The 20,940-nt window shown below is 40.5% G+C and overlaps 1 protein-coding gene and 1 non-coding gene across 2 annotated transcripts in view; one reads left to right on the plus strand and one right to left on the minus strand.

The window, feature by feature from the left end:
* The first annotated feature begins 9,212 nt into the window (after positions 1–9,212).
* On the plus strand, positions 9,213–9,316 carry LOC136143889 (U6 spliceosomal RNA). The gene has a single exon (XR_010658397.1). It is a non-coding gene; the product is annotated as a U6 spliceosomal RNA (small nuclear RNA).
* Positions 9,317–13,874: 4,558 nt separating this feature from the next.
* The window catches only part of GSR (glutathione-disulfide reductase), a 41,853-nt gene continuing 34,787 nt past the window's right edge, over positions 13,875–20,940 (minus strand). The window contains exons 10-13 of the mRNA XM_065947573.1: positions 20,270–20,381; positions 18,069–18,200; positions 17,107–17,240; positions 13,875–14,817 (exon numbers count right to left, since the gene is read on the minus strand). Coding sequence (XP_065803645.1) covers positions 14,668–14,817; positions 17,107–17,240; positions 18,069–18,200; positions 20,270–20,381 — 528 coding nt within the window. The 3' untranslated portion in view covers positions 13,875–14,667. The remainder of the gene's footprint in view (positions 14,818–17,106; positions 17,241–18,068; positions 18,201–20,269; positions 20,382–20,940) is intronic.

Here is a 20,940-nt window from a genome sequence, read left to right on the forward strand (position 1 = left end):
GCATACACTTTGGTAGAAAGTGTGGTGACTTCTTCAGGGAAATAAACTTCGTATATTTAAAAAAAAAAAAAAAAAAAGAACATTCTTCCCTCCTGGCCTATCCAAACCCTCTTACCCCAAGGAATAACTCAATATAACCACATGGTTAATTCCAACATAGTGTTTTAATTATTTTTTACTATTTTATTTAATTGTGATATATATATTGTGGTTGTGGTTTAGTTGCTAAATCATGTCCAACTCTTTGTGACCCCGTGGACTGTGCAGCCCACGAGGCCCCTCTGTCCATGGGACTCTCCAGGCAAGAATACTGGAGTGGGTTGCCATTTCCTTCTCCTGGGGATCTTCCAGACCAAGGAATCAAACCCGGGTCTCATATATACGTACATACAATTTTGACATTTCAACCATTTTAAAACATACAATTCTGTGGTGTTAATCACATTCAAAATGCTGTGAAAATATCATCATAATTTCTAAAAGTTTTCATCACCTCATACTGAAACCCTGTACCCATTAAGGGATAACTTATCATTTCCTCTTCTCCTCAGTGCCTGGTCACTTCTAATCTACTTCCTTTTTGTAATATTTATTTTTATTGATTTGGCTGCACTGGGTCTTGGTTGCGGTATGTGGGATCTAGTTTCCTGACCAGGGATCAAACCTGGGCCCCTGCATTGGGAGCACAGAGTGTCAGCCCCTGGACAACCAGGGAAGTCACCTAAACTGCTCTCTATCTCTCTGAATTTACCCTAATTCTAGACACTTTATGTAAGTGGAGCAACGCAGTGTTTGTCTGTGTCTGGCTTTTCCACTTTATATAATGTTTTCAAGGTTCCCCTATATCGTAGCCTGTATCAGAACTTCACTTTTTTCTTTTTATGTAGTGGCTTAATTTTACATTTTGACTTTTCACAGTAAATAATTGCTTGGTAGAGGAAAAATGGGTAAACAAACAAAAAAAATTACTTCATTCTATCAATTAATTACTGCCTTTCAACTCTCCTTACCAGCTGATCCATCTCAACTAATTAAATAGATAACTAACTTCTCAAAATAGTTGACAGAACAAATTAGCCAACAGAACAAATTAGCCCACATCCACACAAGAGCTAAAGTAAGTAGATTTCTCTAGCATTGACAGTCTCTGCTCACTTGGAGAATCTATCCTGCCTTCTGATGCAGCCTGCCCATTCCTGAAAATATCTTTCTAGGATCCTGCTTCTGTCTCAAGCATTTACCCAGTAAGGGAGGAAAAAATTCTTCTTACCCCATTGTAAGTTCTCACACTGGGGTCCTGTTATTAGTCTAACAAAAGACAGATGAACCAGAGAAAAAAACAGAAGTTTAGTTTATTAGCATGTGCATCACACACACACACACACACACGGGACACACACACACACACGGGAGTTCCAAGAGATGAGTAACCCAAAGAGGTGGTTAGAAGTGGAACTTACCCAGCACCTTTTGGTTTTGGCCGCACTGTTCTGCTTTCGGGGCCCTAGTTCCCCCGCAGGGGTAGAACCCTCACCCTCTGCAGAGAAAGTGCAGAGTCTTCACCACCGGACAACAGGGAAGTCCCTTAGCATCTTAACAAAAGAACAATACATTTTTAGAGAACTGATGAGATTTTTGAGCAAAAAGGATGTTGAATTTCTAGGATGGTAGACTGTGTAAAGGCAAATATTTGGAGAAACTAATGCAAGAGAAGGGCTTGTTCGTAAAGTCTATCTCCTACATTCCTCGGCTGCCATCCCTGGGATGAGAAGGGTCCAAAGTTGTCTCCAATGATTAACTTTCAACCTTCCTGGTAGAGAGAGGAGGGGGCAACCTTCACAAATTTATATCCCGCTTCTAGGCAAATAGAGGGAGGGCAGATAGTTTTTCTTCTCTTCTCTTTTCCTTTTTTTTTGTTTTGTTTTGTTTGCTTTTGGCCATGCAGTGTGGCATGTGGGATAATAGTTCCCTGACCAGGGATCAAACCTGTACCCCTTGCATTGGGAGTGTGGAGTCTTACTCGCTGGACCACCAGGGACGTCCCCAGAGAGCTTTTCTTTATCTGCTGCCACGGCTGCTGTGTGCGCTCAGTCGTGTCTGACTCTGTGACCCCACTGACTGTTGCCCGCCAGGCTTCTCTGTCCATGGGACTCTCCAGGCAAGAATACTGGAGTGGGTTGCCATTTCCTCCTCCAGGGGATCTTCCTGACCCAGGGATCAAACCTTGGTCTTCTGCACTGCAGGCAGATGCTTTACCACGAGCTCCACCTAGGAAGCCTGATCCACCATTTACTAATATTCAAATGGCCTTAAGCCACTATTTCATCTTTGCAAACCCATGCTTCCTCACCTGTGATGAAAAGGATTTTCTCAGGCAGCTTGCGCTGCTATAACAAATTACCATAGACTGGGTGGCTTAAACAACAAACATTTATATCTCACGCTTCTGGAGGCCAGAAAACCCAAGATCAAGGTGTCAACAGAACCAGTGTTTGGTGAGAGCCTGCTTCCTGGATTGCAGATGGCTGCCTTCTTGCTGTGTCCTCACGTGGCAGAGAACAGAGTGACTGAAAGAAAGGAACCAAGCTCTCTCCTGTCTCTTCTTATAAGCACCAATCATACCACAAAGGCTCCACCCACCCTATTACCTCCCAAGGACACTACCCCCTAATACCATCCCACTGGGGGTTTCGATGTATGAATTGAGGGGGGCACAAACACACAGCCCATAACAAGGATTTAGTTCAGTCAGTTCAGTGGCTCAGTCGTGTCCAGCTCTTTGTGACCCCATGGACTGCAGCATGCCAGGCTTCCCTGTCCATCACCAATTCCGGAGCTTGATCAAACTCATGTCCATCGAGCCAGTGGTACCATCCAACCATCTCATCCTCTGTTGTCCCCTTCTCTTCCTGCCTTCAATCTTTCCCAGCATCAGGGTCTTTTCCAATGAGTCAGTTCTTCGCATGAGGTGGCCAAAGTATTGAAGTTTCAGCTTCAGCATCAATCCTTCCAATGAATAATCAAGACTAATTTCCTTTAGGATCGACTGGTTTGATCTCCTTGCAGTCCAAGGGACTCTCAAGAGTCTTCTTCAACACCACAGTTTAAAAGCATCAATTCTTCGACATTCAGCTTAGTTTGTAGTCCAACTCTCACATCCATACATGACTACTGGAAAAACCATTGCTTTTGCCTACATGGACCTTTGTTGGCAATGTAATGTCTCTACTTTTTAATATGCTGTCTAGGTTGGTCATAGCTTTTCTTCCAAGGAGGAAGCATGTTTTCATGGCTGCAGTCACCATTTGCAGTGATTTTGGAGCCCCCAAAAATAAAGTCATTGTCTCCCCATCTATTTCCCATGAAGTGATGGGACCAGATGCCATGATCTTAGTTTTCTGAATGTTGAGTTTTAAGCCAGCTTTTCACTCTCCTCTTTCACTTTCATCAGGAGGCTCTTTAGTTCTTCTTCACTTTCTGCCATAAGAGTGGTGTCACCTGCATATCTGAGGTTATTGCTATTCCTCCCAGCAATCTTGACTCCAGCTTGTGCTTCATCCAGCCCAGCATTTTGCAGGATGAATGCTGCATATAAGTTAAATAAACGGGGTGACAATATACAGCCCTGACGTACTCCTTTCCCTATTTGGAACCAGTCTGTTGTTCTATGTCCAGTTCTAACTGTTGCCTTTTGACCTGCATCAGATTTCTCAGGAGACAGGTAAGGTGGTCTGATATTCCCATCTCTTCCAGAATTTTCCAGAGTTTGGTGTGATCCACACAGTCAAAGGCTTTGGAGTAGTCAATAAAGCAGATGTTTTTCTGGAACTCTCTTGCTTTTTTGATGACCCCATGGATGTTGGCAATTTAATCTCTGGTTCCTCTGCCTTTTCTAAATCCAGGTTGAACATCTGTAAGTTCACGGTTCACATACTGTTGAAGCCTGGCTTGGAGAATTTTTACCATTACTTTGCTAGCGTGTGAGATGAGTGCAATTGGGTGGTACTTTGAACATTCTTTGGCATTGCCTTTCCTTGGGATTGGAATGAAAACTGACCTTTTCCAGTCCTGTGGCCACCGCTGAGTTTTCCAAATTTGCTGGCATATTGAGTGCAGCACTTTCACAGCATCATCTTTTAGGATTTGAAATAGCTCAACTGGAACTCCATCACCTCCACTAGCTTTGTTTGTAGTGATGCTTCCTAAGGCCCATTTGACTTCGCATTCTAGGATATCTGGCTCTAGGTGAGTGATCACTTCATCGTGGTTATCAAACAAGGATTAAATGAGATCATAAAGGTAAGGCATTCACCAGAGTATGTGGATTAGAGCAAGCAATCAGCAAATTATAGCTATTATTATTAGAATCCAAGTCTCCAGTTAAAGTCTATTCAAAGGTCACCAATGATTTCCCAATTGCCAAATCCAATGGCTTCTATGGTAGGTTGTATAATTGTTCATAATTACTCACCTGTTCTTGAAGGAAGATTATACCGCCCTGTTAAACATAAGAGTGGCATGTGACTTGCTTAGGCTAATGGAATGTGACACATGTAATAACTAAGAAGAAGCTGTAAGAGCTAGCTTCTGATTCACTGTCTTGCTTTTTTTTTACCTGCCATATTCCAGGTTGGGGCATTGTGTCTACTGGATCCTGGAGTGAGGATGACATGGAATAGAGCTATCACTTTATTGTTGAAAGCCACTGGGTTCATCCCTAGCTTGCTAGAGGAGTGTGCTGAAACCTTTGCTCTTGTGCCCATAGAACTAAGTACCTACCTACTGATGTCCTCAGAGACACTTCCCGAGGGGTCAACTGGTCTCCCCATACAACAGCTATAATTACTCTATACTTTCAACAGTGGCTTCCCTGCTGGCTCAGTTGGTAAAGAGTCTGCCTGCAATGCGGGAGACCTGGGTTTGATCCCTTGGTCAGGACGATCCCCTGGAGAAGGAAATGGCAACCCACTCTAGTATTCTTGCCTGGAGAATTCCATGGACAGAGGAGCCTGGTGGGCTACAGTTCATGGGGTCACAAAGAGTCGGACACACGTGACTGACTAACTTTCACTACTTTCAACAGCATCCTTTTCTCAACTAGGGTCCGTGTATGAAAGTCAGCTGTCCCAATAACCCTTTGCCTGGCAGCAACTTCATTGTAAGTCATCAAAAAAACTTTCACTTGAGACTTCCCTGGCAGGCCAATGGTTAAGACTCCACCCTTCCAAAGAAGGGGGTGTGGGATAGATCCAGCAAGCTGTCCGGCATGATCAAATAAATTAATCAAATTTAAAAACAAAACAACAAAAACACTTTAAAGATTGGGTATAACTTAAGTGCCCCCCACCCCCAGATGAAATGGCAGCCTGCCCCGGTATTCTTGCCTGGGAAATCCCATGGACAAAGGAGCCTGGTGGGCTACAGCCCATGGGGTTGCAAAGAGTCACATACAACTTAGGGACAGATGGCAATAATTTAGGGCTTCTTTGGTGGTTCATCTGACAAAGAATCTGCCTGCATTGCGGAAGACCAGGGTTCAATCCCTGTTTTGGGAAGATCCCCTGCAGAAGGATAATTTAAACTTGTTCTCTTCCCTTTTCCTATCACAGTAGGGCTTCAGCCCCACCTCTGTTGACATCCTTGGCAGCAAGTGGCCTAAGAGAGCCAGAGACCAAAGGCCAAGGGACACAGAACCTGCTGGCTTCAAAGCTCCTTTGTGCCTCCTCCCACCCTTCAACTTTTGGTTTGATTGCAAGCTTTTGGTTTGATTGCAAAGTCTCCTCATCTTTCCTGACCAGAAGTTTCTGTCTTCGCTGGGACTTGGCACAGTGCCCTGCACATAGAAGAAACCCAGCAAATGTTTTAAAACAATGAACCTGAATTATTGCCTTAACTCAGACTTCCCCTTTTATAACCCCACTTGACCTGGGTTTGATCCCTGGGTCGGGCAGATCCCCTGGAGAAGGAAATGACAACCCACTCCAGTATTCGTGCCTGGAAAATTCCATGGACGGAGGAGCCTTGTAGGCTACAGTCCACGGGATCGCAAAGAGTCGGACACGATTGAGCAAGTTCACTCACTCACTCACCCTTCGAAGACATGTTGAAATCAGGCTCCTGTTTCACTGGCCTGACAAAGAATAGCCATGGGCAACCGAGTTTATTATGTACTAGTTATTATGCTAACTTCTCTACCTGCATTAACTCATTTAATCCTCACAAGAACCCAGTGAAGTAAATGCTCTATCCCTATTTTACATATGAAAAAAGGAAGGCAGCAAGAGATTAAGTAACTTGTCCAAGGTCACCCAGCAAATAAACAGTATTACGCAGGCTCAGAGCCAGGCACCCTGGCTCCAGACCCTATAAACCATCTACAATACAACCTCATGTCTTCTCCGCTTCCCCAGTCAGTAATTAAGCCTCCAGCATATGCCATAAAGTTGCTCTAGACACTCCTATTCCATTCTGCTCATCAGGCTTTGCAGCTTTATTTTACTGCCAAGTGTTTGACTTGGAGGAGTCTGTCTACCCTCCATCTCCATGTTAAGTATAATTTCTTGAAAGTTCCTTTGTCTAGTGTAGTATTGACCTAGCAAATTTCTTGTTTCTATATTCACCTTGTTCTTACTTTCCATTCTGATCCTGTTTGATATTTGAAGACCAGGAACCCATCACAACAAAGACATGAAAATAGACCCACTCTCACAAGGAGTCCTAGTAATGCAAAGCATAACCACCATGAGATGTCATTTTCATTAGTCAAATTGGATACAAAAACCAACAACATCAATGCTGATGAGTTGGCATCTGAGTTTTCAAAGGAAAGGAAGAAGATATTATTCAGGAAAAAAATAGTATGTCAAGAAAGGGGATAAAGGGTATCCTCAAGAGTTAAGCTTTTGAAAATCAAAGTTCTTTCTGTTCTCGGCTGACATATTCCTCCATGAAGACAATGAGTAAAGAGACAACTCAAACTGGAGGGAAAGAGGGAGGAAATTCTTAAGTGAGGGAAAAAACAAAGAAAGCAGGCTTCAATTTAAGAGATATCTAGGCATAGCAATAATCTTTAAAGCAGATTGAGCTTTCAAAGTATTTATGAACTATTACAAATTCTATAACCACATATTCCATTTTTTCAAATTATTAAAACACTAGGGTACTGATATTGGGTTCATCTGAATAAAAATTTCAACAAAGTCTTTTTATGAATTTTAAGTATTTCATAGATGTTTTATATATAATATAGGTTATTTTATTCAATAGTGGTACAATATACTCTAGAGGTTTTAGATAAGTAGAATTTTGAGACTTAAATATTTTTAAAACACTAAGGAAAAAGGAACAAACTTTAATTCAGTCCTACCTAAATGTCTGATAACTGCTAATACTTTGCATGTGTTATATGAAACTTGCTATAGAAAACAATCCTGCTATTTAGCTTTTTAATGCAAAAGGTATTTCCTACAATTTTGTAAATGCAGAGTTTTATAAATTAAATTTTTACAAGAAAAAGCTCATTTCTTGCTTATAAGCAAACTCAGAACTATGGAAATGTATTCTATGGTTTAGAATGTTTTGACTGCAAGTAACAAAAGATCTATTCTAAATATAGCTGAAATAATATGTAGTTTCTAATCTCACATAACAAATGCAGAGACAGATATTTTGGGGTCTCATTAATTCAACACTACCACAGCGCCATTATGAACCATCTTCACATCTGCTAACTGTGGCATAACTTTGCCCTCATGGCCACAAGATGGCTGCAGCAGTTCCAGATATTATTTTCTTCCCTGCATTATTTAAAAAAAAAAAAAATGAGGTAAAATATAAAGTTAAATCTACCATTTTAACCCATTTTAGGTCCATAATGCAGTGGGATTAAGTACATTCACAATGTTATGAAACCATCACCACTCTCCATTTTCAGATCTTTTTTTCATCATCCCAAGCAGCACCCATTAAGTGTTAATTCCCCACACCTTCCTCCTCCCAGCTTGGCAATCTCTATTCTACTTTCTGTCTCTATGAATTTGCCTATTCTGGGCACCTTGTATAAGTAGAGGCATACAATATCTGTCCTTCTTTGTCCGGCTTATTTCACTCAGAATAACGTGTTAAAAGGCTCATCAACACTAGAGTGTGTCGGAACTTCATTCTTGTTTTTCCAATTCAAGAATAGTTGATGTACAACATTATATGTTAGAGGTGTACAGTATAGGGATACACAATTTTAAAGGCTATACTCCATTTATACTTATTCTGAAATGTTGGCTGTGTTCCCTGGGTTATACAATGTATCATAGCTTATTTTCCACATAACTGCTTGTAAATCTTAATTCCCTACTCCTATATTGCCCCTTTCCCTTCCCTCTTCTCATTCATAACCCTAGTTTCTTCTCTATATCTGTGAGTCTGTTTCTTTTTTGTTATATTCACTAGTTTGTTGTATTTTTTAGATTCCACATAAATGATATCATACAGTATTTATCTTTCTCTGAATTATTTCACTTAGCATAATAACCTCCAAGTCCATCCATGTTGTTGCTATTTCGTTCTTCTTTGTGGATGGGTAGTATTCCATTATATGTATGTATAAGAGGGAGAAGGGCATGGCAACCTACTCCAGCTTTCTTGCCTGGAGAATCCCGTGGACAGAGGAGCCTGGCGGGCTACAGTCCACGGGGTTGCAAAGAGTCAGACACAACAGAGCGACTAAGCACAGCACATGTATATATACACACATATATACAAATCTTCTTTATTCATCCCTTGATGGACACTTGCTTCCATATATCTTGGAAATTGTAAATAATTTCCAAGTGCTGTGAACACTGGGGTGCATGTATCTTTGAGTTCACGTTTTTGTGTTTTTCAGATATACATCCGGGAGTGGAATTGCTAGATGATATGGTAGTTCTATTTTCAGTTTTTATAGAAGCCTCCATATATTTATTTCCACATTAGGTGTGCCAATTTACATTTCCATCAAGAGTATAATAGGATTCCCTTTTCTGCCCATCTTCATCAGCATTTGTTATTTGTGTTCTTTTTGACAATACCTATTCTGACAGGTGTGAGGTGATATCTCACTGTGGTTTTTGATTTGCATGTCTCCAATGATGAAAGCATGTCTTATTCACTCTAGTATTTATTCCTCCCCACACTCAAGCATGGGGTTTTCCTGTAAAGAAAAAAGGTAGTAAAGAGTGCTCGCTTCGGCAGCACATATACTAAAATTGGAACGATACAGAGATTAGCATGGCCCCTGTGCAAGGATGACACGCAAATTCGTGAAGCATTCCATATTTTTTAACACATGTATATGGAATTTAGAAAGATGGTAATGATAACCCTATGTGCAAAACAGAAAAAGGGACACAGATGTACAGAACAAACTTTTTGACTCTGTGGGAGAAGACAAGGGTGGGATGTTTCAAGAGAACAGCATCGAAACATGTATATTATCTATGGTGAAACAGATCACTAGCCCAGGCTGGATGCATGAGACAAGTGCTTGGGCCTGGTGCACTGGGAAGACCCAGAGGGATCGGGTGGAGAGGGAGGTGGGAGGGGGGATCGGGATGGGGAATACATGTAAATCCATGGCTGATTCATGTCAATGTATGACAAAAACCACTACAATATTGTAAAGTAATTAGCCTCCAACTAATAAAAATAAATGGAAAAAAATGAAAAAAGGTAGTAAAGAATCTACCTGCCATGTGGGAGACCTGGGTTCAGTCCCTGGGTCAAGAAGACCCCCTGAAGGAGGAAATGGCAACCCACTCCAGTATTCTTGCCTGGAAAATCTCAAGGACAGAGGAGCCTGGCGGGCTCCAGTCCATGGGGTCGCAGAGAGTAGAACACAACTGAAGCAACTTAGCACGCAGGCAAAACTTGTTCAAAGACGGGGTCCCTGCGCTCCTTGGCTGAAGGACACTGACACTCTGCGAACATTCCTCTGCCTTCAGGCTCAGTGGCCTAAGAGTTTTCTCCCACTTCCTCGAGCACCTTCCCCCTTGACTTTATTTCTATCCTGTCTTTTTCCTCCAGGATTTTACCCTTTATCCATCCTTTAAATGTGGGCATTGTTGATGCTCTGGCCTCTTCTCTCTTCACACTCCCTAAGGGTCATGGATAGACTTGTGGCTTTAACTATGCTCTCCAGGTGTGTAATTCACAAATCTCTCCCAAGTCCTGACTTTTCTTCTAAACTCCAGCTTTTTTGTCTCCAGGACCCTACCGGGACCACAAACTCAACATGCCTAAATCTTGAAGCATCTGCTCCCTGTCAACCAGTTCCTCTGCCTGTTCTTGGTATTTTATTAATGGTCTTTCTATGAATGGTATCATCTTTCTCCCAGTCCCTCCTGCTGGGAACATCAGGCCTAGTTTTGACTCTTCCCTCCCCCTCAAGCCCTAAATTCAATCAGCTCACAAATTCTGCAGGTTCATTTTAATACAATTTTTCTTGCACGTGTTCCTTTCCACTCGCACTGCCACCACCCTAGTCCAGGCCCTTTATGGACTTACACATAGATAGCGCCAGCCTCATTGCTGATCTCCATCCTACTCTCCACTTTTTTGCTATTTCCACCTTCATCTTCTAACCCCACTTTGGTGACATTTCCTCCTCTGACAATCTTCAATGATTCCTTGTTGCCCATCTTCTCATCCATTTATCAAGGTTCTCTTCAAACAGCACAACCTAATTTTCTACTGTCATCTTCCACTGTTCCCAGTCACACAACAGTACCGGACGCTGCAGTGAACAAGAGGAACACACAGCACAAAAATGTGTAGGGTATGCTCCCTGACTTTGAAAGGAGCAAAGCATATGGAAAAATATTTAATGACAGTGCAGCAAGTGTCCTAATGGTTTTCCTAAAACCATTCAAGATGGTTTTAGGAAAATAAGTGTCAATGTCACTTTTAGATAACCATGGACTAATTTAAGTAAAAGGAATGGTATCCTATGTAGGGTAGCTCACTCACAGAATCTTGGGAGGACTGGTAATCCATATTCAGAAGTTAGGCAGCCAGAGTCACAGTGGCCAGAACCATGACTCTGAAATGGGCCAGTGAGGTCAGCATTAGTGTCTTGGTGTTCTAATCACGATAGCTAGAAACCAACAAGAGGCACGAGGACTGCAGCCAGGCTGCCCCTTGATTTTACTGCCACAACTGCCATCACCCACAACTAGGATGGATCCTATCCCTGTTTCTTTGCATCACTGGTTTCTTGAATGGTCCGGAATGGGTGCATCTGATTGGCCAAGTCTGTCATGTGCCTCCTCCTTAGCTGCAAGGGAGCCTGGGAAGTCATGCACCTGGCATTTCCAGGTTCTATGTGGTGAGTTGGGCTTTGTCTCCAAGGCTTGTAAGGTTGGGATTCCTTAAACGTATGGAGTCTAGAGGTTGAACATGCAAAGTGGACAAATGTTTGCTTATACAACTTAAGGGGAATTGTTTGCATAAAATTTTTATGTAAAATCTAGATTTAACGCCAGTGCTACCTACCATCTAGCATTTTTGGAAACTTCTCCTAAGACATTAAATAGCACTTAAAGTACACTATATAAAATCTAGAAATAACTGTATACAATCATTCTTACCTTTAAAATGTTGACTTTGATCTTTATTGATGTTGTATCAATGGCAATGGCAAAAAAAAGAGGGTATTTCTCAGAGTAGAGCACAATGGAAATCATTTTCTGTAGCTACCTGTTTCCCTGGAGGTCAGATTCACGCAAAAATTCATGAAAAAGTTGAAGGCTTGAAAATCCTGCCTACCCATTTTTCACAGAAAAGTTGAGGATTAAAATGTTATGGTTAGGGTTACAGGGTTCTTTTTAAATATAGATCTTAGTCTCAAAAATCACACAATCACATACCTTTGTCCTCGTGCAGCCAAATTTGCTGTATAACATACCAGGAATATTACAAAACTGAAACAAAGAATACAGAAAATGATTGATACTAAGTAGAAGTGACCTATATAAGGTGAACACATAGTGTAGACCACCTGATGTGACAAGGAATTATGGGAATACATATGCATTAGACTATGAAAGAAAAGTCTTCACAAAGGTGAAGCATTAGTCAAGCATTGTAAAATGAGTAGATTGCCATTAGTGTGTGTGATTACAGATGACCACAAATTTACCACTCTTCCCAATGATGGTTGAAGTCCAATTCACTCCCTCTTAAATCCTCTGTGACTTGCTTAACTGATAATACATAGCATTAGCGACATTCTAGAACTTCCAAGGCTAGGTCATAGGGCTTACAGTGCCTGTCTGGGAATCCTGGAACAATCTCTGGGAGCCCTGAGCTTCCATCCAGGTCTATCAACTTGGAGATGGCCATGCTAGAGAGGCCACACGTGGGCAGTTTGGTTGACAGCCCCAGCTGAGCCCAGCCTTTCAGTCAGTCATCCCTGTCCAAGTGTCTGACACACAGACAATTGTTTTAGACTCACTAAACCAGCCCATCTGCCATATGAACACCACCAATTGATTTTTATCAATATCAACAGTAGAGTCATCCTTGCAAGTTCAGTCCAGCTCCAATTTCTGACCCACAAAATTGTGAAGTATAATAAAATGATTGCTAGGTTAAGCAACTGTTTTCAGGCAGCTTGTTATATATCAATATATTACCAGATCATCAGGTTTAACAAGTGGGAAAGAACATTCAGCTAAAACATTCAGCTAACACACGCTCTTCAGCTCCAGTCAAGTTGAACTTTATCATTTCCCACATATACATGGTCATCTCTGCCCCACTGTACCTCCCACATCCTTTGACCTCCTCCACAATCCCAAATTCCAAATCCCACATACCTCTTTCTTTGTTTTCCCAGCAAACTGCTGGTTTCTGCTTCCTCTGAACTTTATCCTTCCACCTCTCCAAAGCCTCACTAGGATGGCACTGTCCCTTTTCCCCACAAGAGTACCAATTTGTGTCTACTGTCCCAATTAATTAGGAGTGCCCCTCCCACTCCCCAAAGTGTCCCATTCTAGTCAATAAATTATACAGTCACTCTATGCTTAACATGCTGCTTTGAATTCCAGTTATTTGTGTAGAATTCTCCCTCTTATGCTAGATTATTTGGTTACTTGAAGAAACCAAGTATTATAGCTTTCCTTCCTACTGAGCACCTACACCACGCTGCCTCATGTATCTGAGTCTTCACTAGCAACTTGGGTGATCAACTTGCAGGCTAGACTGAACTGAGGACTAATGAGAAAGAAGACTAACACTTGGAAAAGGTTATTTCCAGGTTGGTTTACTCTGGAACCAGAAAAAAGGCAGTGTAGTGGGCTCCTGAGATAAAAGGAAAGCCACCAAGTCAGCAGAGCCCAGGACTGCAGGCCACGACCTTTTGGCTGGTGGAGGAGATAGGCAGTGATTATGTCAGTTCAGGTCCAGGTTCTTAGACCCTCTTTTCTCAACATGACAGATATATAACCTGGTTACTAGTGACAGTTTTCTTTTGTCGAGACTGGACCTACCTATTCCGTCAGTGTAGCGGCAACCTGGCCATGGCTAACCAGAAAGACATTCAGTAAATGCTTAATGACAGAAGTCAGTAGCACTAAGTCACTATGGAAAGCCACGGAAAAATGTAACCAGCTTACCTAACCTAGCTGGTAAAGGCTAACGGAAATAAAATGCTAAAAACGTATGATTTCTCAACCATTATATTCACTAAATGTTTCTATTATGTCTCTGGTCTTATAAAAGCAAAATCTCTTTTCTCCCCCATAAGGCCTTAACCCTACTTAACGTAGCTCACTTTGGCCATCTGCCCCTTCAGTCTGAAATATTCTTAGAAAATGAACTGTTACCCATCAACTCATAAATTGTATAAGAAGAAAAGACTGTGATTTTATTTTCAGATTTTTGGAAATAGTTTTCAAAAAAATAGTGACAAGAACACATACAAAAATTGCAACCATTCATTGAACTATGAGCTCTTAGCAGAGGAAAGGACTTTTGAAGTATTTGAGTCCCTCTCCTTCTGAAAGCCAGGATCACTTCTCAAATGTCCCTCACACAATCATCAAACCTTTCCCAAATTTGATGAACTTCATCTCTTAAAAGTTAACAGGAATCATTTTAAATCATTTAGAACAAAAGAAAGAATAAAATACAGGAGGCATGTCTCTTAAATTATATGTTTTTAGAGAAAACTCACATCCTTAAAACAGCTTTGCAATACACAGAGCACAGTACTGGCTTCATAGAAAACGAAATGACTCTGTACTTGCATTGTTTAAACGTGAAGAGCAGCTGTCATCTTCCTCTATAAAAATTAGCAAGCAATATTCATTCAGGTACATTTGTTTAACTGTACTTCATATAGTTTTATACTTGGGATGAGGCTAAAACAAAACACAAAAACCAGCCAGCCCGCCCAGAGCTATTAACAAAACAAAGAGTAATTACTGAGAGATGTGCCCAAGTGAAAAATCAATCCTGAATACCAAAACAAGTTTCTAATTACATAAATAAGCTGACTGAAAATTTCCACACCTGGAAGATTCTGATTACAATAAAGAAATACGTAAAATGGGAACATAAGTAAACGTGATGATTTGGTTCCTTTCTGAAGGTCTACTGGTCCAGCTGCCAGCCATACAAGTCTCTGGGTTCTCAACGAAGTGTGACCAGTTCTTCTGAAGAGGTAGGATGAATAGCAACCGTGTTGTCAAAGTCAGATTTTGTTGCTCCCATTTTCACCGCGACTGCAAAACCCTGCAGCATTTCATCACATCCAATTCCCTGCATATGGATTCCAACCACCTGCAAAAGAAAGGAAAAAATTTTGTACCTCCACAATTCCATGAGCCAATTCCTTGTGATAAATCTCCTTCTATGTGCGTGCACAAACACACACACATATTTGTACACTAATGATTTTTTTATTAGTCATGAGAGATACCTGGTATTTACAAACCTCTAAAGAAATTTACATCTCTAACCCTGATATAGCATAAAGCAGCCTACATGGCCCTGCATAATTCTCCTCCAACATCCCTCCACTGCCCACCTCACTCAGCTCTCCCAAAGGCTCTCCGCTTTCCAGCCTCACCAGCTTTCCTCCCAGCCTGAGTATTCACCACACTCTCTGCTGACGGAACACAGGCTGTTCCCTCTGTCTGGACACTCTTTCCTCCCCTCTCAAGTGTTAAAGTCCTTTCATTCTTCAGATGGCTACACCTGCCTTTCTGACCAAGTTAAACCATCCATCATGTGAGCACTCAGTCCCAGTATTACTCCATCACGGTTCTATCACAACTGCAAAGTTGTATTACTTGGGGACTGGACAATTACAGTCCGTCTTTCCCTGCAGACACTGATCTCTAGATGGAGGGGACCCTGTCCACTTTTGCTTTCCACTCTATCCATCTGGCCTAGAACAGAGATAGCTCTTAGAGGCATTCAACCCACACGTGCTGGCTGACTGCACAGATGACCATCGAGAGGCATTTGTTTCAAATCACGTTTTCCAATGAGGTTTCTAAATATATTTAAAAACTAGTTAATGTTCATTTAAATATATTTAAAAACTAGTTAATGTTCATCTCCAGCAAATATTTTTAGGGTAAGTAGTTTGCTGAAAGACAAAGTTAGAGAATATAAAGTTTCACCACAAAAATATTGTGCTTCAAAACAAATCAGGAATATACTTAGTAAAACTGAACACTACACTTAAAGATGGTTAAGATGCAAATTTTATGTTACATATACATATTTTTAACAGTTGAGAAAAACTGTATCTCAATATAAGACAAAGAAATCCCAAATCATATACTGTATATATTCAACATGGCTAAATTTTTAGATACTGTGATCTAAACTGAATTCACAAACAGCTTCTGGTGATGGCATGAGTCTTAAGCTATTTCTGTTCCTATCCCAGTTCTTAGCCTTTAGCTGACTATCAGGTAATGTTACCAAACGAATGAATGATAAATGGTATAAAGAAATAACGGGTATGAAGAGGTAAGTAAGGACCTCACTGTTTCAATAACTAGACATCTCAGGCTACTGAGAACATTCAGGGAAAGAAACAGCAAATTTATTTTGCTGCCAAACTACTTACTTCTCTTCATACTGATTCTCTGCCTCTGTTAACTGTCAGTGACATTGATTTTTATAAGCCAGGGCCTGTCTTGTGGCTTTCAGTGTAAGGGACACTGATTCAGATACAAACTATGTCCTTTTTAATAAGAAAAGTTGGAAACTACATCTGAGTCTTCAGGTATCACTTCTCACAGAGCCATGATCCCAAGGCATACTGCTAAGTTCTACCTTAATATTTAACTCAATTTATAGAAAAGCCCAATAAGCTGAACTAATATCAAAACAAAACCCATTTTTAAGTTATTAAAAAAAAAACCAAACTGTTCAACTTCAAACCAAAATCACAATGAAATACCACTTCACATCCACTAGGATGGCTACAATAAAAAAAAAAACAAACAATAACAAGTGTTGGTGAAGGTAAAGAGGACCTGTAACCCTTGTATGTTGCTAAAGGGAACAAAATATGGTGCAGTCACTTTGGAAAATAGTTTGGCAGTTCCTCTAAACGTTAAACGATAAAAGATAATTGATTATCTCAGAACATTTCACTAAATAAACTTCTTCCTCACTGATTGGTTATGTTAAATCTAAACTTCTTACATTAAATTCTTGCACTTACCAATATTTCTGAGTTGCCTATCTGTTCTGGCCTATTGGTCAATGACATCCTTTTCCCCTTATGTTTTTCTTTTTTGGGTCAAACCAAGTAGCTTGCGGGATTGTCGTTCTGCAACCAGACTCCAACAGTGAAAGAGCCAAGTCCTAACTATTGGACTGCTAGGGAATTCCTCTCCACCTTACATTTTCAAAGCAGTGGAACCTTCTTTCTATGTGAAATATTATGAATAACTCCAATATAGAGAGACAGATAAAAGTGCGACTGTGCTGGCTGAACCAGAAAAACCTTAACGACTGGGTCTCTTCCCTTCCCACCTCACGAAAACACCCCCCACCCCTGCCAATCTTGAACACACTCTTCAGCTGACTGGACTTGGCCCATACCTTTTCCTCTTTGTTGGCACAAACCATTTTCATCACACATTTTGTTTTCCTTTTGGTAACTGCATGATACATTGGTGTAAAGGTGGTAGAATAAGTCTTCACATTTTCTTTTCCATATTTATAAATGGCTTCATCTGTAAGGCAGGGGGGAAAAAGCACCTATCAGAAACTGAAACAATTCCACTGAGCAGTCAGAGAGATGGCCAGAAATACATAACCTGATTCAAGTCATGAAGGAAAATTACTCTAAATGACAAGGAAGGACATTCTACAACATAAATGTCAATATCATGAAAGACAAAAGACAGGCTAAGGAATTCTGTCTCTTGACTAAAGGAGACCAAAGAGGTATGAAAACTAAATATACTGTACTATTCTAGAATAAATCCAAGACTTGGGGGAAAATGATAAATATAAAATTATTTGAGGTAATTGGCGAAATTTTAATAAGGTCTAAAGTTTAGATAATATTGCATGTATTTAAATATTCTCATTTGAAACTGCTTCTGTAAGGCAATGGCCTTGTTCTTAGGAAACAGATACTGAAGTATGTGTGTGCAAACAGCGAGAAAATGATAAAGCAAAAACGTGATCGGCAGACAGGAGTCCTCTGGTGTTTCTGCAACTCTTCTTTAAATTTGAAATTAGTTCAAACTAAAAAGCTTTAAAAAGTCAAGACAGATAAAATGGAGTGGGGAAAAGGAATTATACTTTCAAAGTAGTAACAACTGGGGAAGAAACTGGAGATATGATAAGAAGCTAACTACTGTGCTGGCCCAAAAGTTCATTCAGGTGTTTCCGTAACATCTTATGGAAAAACATGAATGAATTTTTTAACCAACCCAATAAAAAGAAATATAATTTGGGGAGCTGAGATAGATTTAGTCAGCTGACAGACACCTAGCTAAAGTTAGCAGAGGAGGGGAAGAAACCATAAATGACCTTTGTTTTTAGCCACCTACCTTCTGTGAGTCCCACTGTCCCAATAGGGGGGTGGCTGAAGACCACTGTGGGGATATTGTCATAGTCTAATTTGGAATCTTCTTTGCACTCAAAAAGTCTATGGGCAAGTTTTCGGCCAGCAGCAATCGCAACTACAAAGGTATTTTAAAATCAGTGTCTAGCTTATTGTTCATTTTAACATAGCAGAATTGTTCTACTAATCATTTATTCATCTGGCTTAATACACAAGTTTAAGTTTTTCATCAATGCTCATTACAATATCCAGTTCAACATAATAAAGACCTATTGATGCCTAAATTAACAATCCAAAACAATTTGCTTATACGAATTCTACACATTCCATTACGATCCCCCCACATCCAAGAAACACATTTGCAAGTTCACAAACATCGGGCAGTTACCTATTTTTTTTTTAATTAAACTTTTTAAGTCATATGGGAATATAGCTTATTAAGGGCTTCCCTGGTGGCTCAGATGGTAAAGAATCCACCTGCAATGCAGGAGACCTGAGTTCAATCCCTGGGTTGGAGAGATCCCCTGGAGAAGAGGATGCATTCAGTATTCTTGCCTGGAGAATTCCATGGCCAGAGGAGTCTGGCAGGGGTTGCAGAGTCGGACAGGACTGGGCAACTAAGCCCACATGATAAGCTGATTATCAATGTTGTGACAGTTTCAGATGGACAGCAAAGGGACTGAGCCACACATATACATGTACCTATCCTCTTCCATGGCAATACCTCTTAATGAGGATGTTAGCTTTTTGATACAATATTTATGGAGCAAACCATCTCAAGCATCTATTTCAAGCATCTTCAGTTCTACTTTACAATCAGCTACCTCACAGGAATATTTTAAGTGTCTTTTAAAAATTATTTTTATTTCTTATTAAGTTTTTAAAAAGTTTACCTTACTTAACCTGTTTTTATTCCTAACAGTCTTTTAGAACCCATGCCTGAGTTCAATATAAGCACTGGTTTTTAATTTTATTGACTTCAAATTGACAAAAAGTTTTTTTCCAAAGTAAGGCATCAGTAGGATATCGAAGACATTTTCTTCACATCGACAGAACTTTTGGCTGTTCAATTATGTTATGAAGTCTTTGAAACTTTGCTTGTTTTGCTATTGTTGAGAGAGCTTCCTAAAGGAGGTGAAAGGCGTTGGGTGTGTGACCAAGGAAGTTTCCATTGTGAGTAAGAACTGGGCCATTGCGGAAAGGCTGGTGAGGCCCCAGAGGGGACAGAATGAAGCTGATGGAGGGGTGCTGCTAACAGAAGCGGGTAGAGAGCCTGAAACGACACCAGTTAACTCAGGCAACAGGCTGAGGCATGGGATTCAGGGGACGGGGATCAGTCTTAGTTGTATCAAGACTAAATAGTCAGGGTAGGATATTGGGAGATTGGGATTAACATATACACACCACTGTATATAAAACAGAAGGCAGAGAAGGGGACGACAGAGGATGAGATGGTTGGATGGCATTACCAACTTGATGAACATGAGTTTGAGCAAGCTCTAGGAGTTGGTGATGGACAGGGAAGCCTGGCGTGCTGCAGTTCATGGCGTTGCAAAGAGTCGGACACGACTGAGCAACTGAACTGAACTGAATAAGAACTACTGTAAAGCACAGGAACTGTTCTCAGTACTCTGTAATGACCTATATGGAAAAAGAATCTGAAAAAGAGTGTATATATGTATAACTGATTCCCTTTGCTGTATACCTGAAACTAATACAAAACTGTAAATCAATTTTACCCCAACAAAAATTCTTTAAAAGACTAAATAGTATGTAAGAAATATATAAGATTAAAATATTTATTTTCTTATAAAAATATAAGAAAGCCACTCCAAATCACTACTTCCCAAGGCCACTTCCTTCCACGAACACAACTCAGATTCTAATTTCCAGCACTGTTCAGAGGGTGACTATATTATCGGTACAAAAGTTTCAGTCTTCACTAAGCATTTTTAAAATCTTTTAATAAAGAAAATTGAATACTACTAAAAGCATTCTCCAAGTAAAAATGGAACTTATTCAGAAAATGTCAGGTACCCAACCAACATCCATTTCAAAACATTTTTATCATAAAGACACTCATCTTTTTAACTTTGCTTGAGCTGATTTGACTGTAGAAAGCACAACAGTTTTCTGTAACACACAGAGCCTCCCTTACCCCCCCCCCCCCAAAAGAAGAAACATTACCTGGAGTAAGAAGAGCTTTTCCACACACATCCCCAACTGCATAGACACCTTTTACGGTAGTATTCTGGAATTCATCTACTATGATGTGACCTTTGTCATCAGTTTGAATCCCCTAAAATTGTAAAGGGACGTCAGGTTAAATATTTGGCCCATCTACAAAAAAAAAAGCTGACATCTCTGGATCCGCCTCACTCCAGGCACCTCTTCAGCCTGAATCTCTAAGAACCCACAAGACTCAACCACAGGATGAAAAGCATCCTTGCAAGTTGGCAAGTTGGGTATCTTTCATTGGACTTAAAAGGTAAGTATTTTATCCAATTTTGAGGAGTTTTAACAGGATTTGCCTTTGCGTTGTATTCAGTGGGCCAGGCAAGCCTGAGAAGGAATCACTCAGCTTTCAGACATGGAAACTGGCATCCCTGTGGAGTCCATCTAAGGCAGTGATTTTCAGTTTTTCCCTTGGAAGCACTGCTCCTGAAGCATGCTGACACATACATCAGACGGGCATAGCCTGAAGCAGGCATCAAAAGCAGATTTTGTTGAAGTTTAGTTTTATCTTTAAAAACCCAAGCAAAATTTGTATTCTACTCTAAAACATATCAACGTTGCCTTTAACCAAATTTTTTTGCCTATATGTCGAGTTGAATTTTTCCTCCAAAAAGATGTATGAT

The sequence above is a fragment of the Muntiacus reevesi genome, chromosome 10, assembly GCF_963930625.1.
Source record: "Muntiacus reevesi chromosome 10, mMunRee1.1, whole genome shotgun sequence".
In the NCBI taxonomy this organism is placed as follows: Eukaryota; Metazoa; Chordata; class Mammalia; order Artiodactyla; family Cervidae; genus Muntiacus; species Muntiacus reevesi.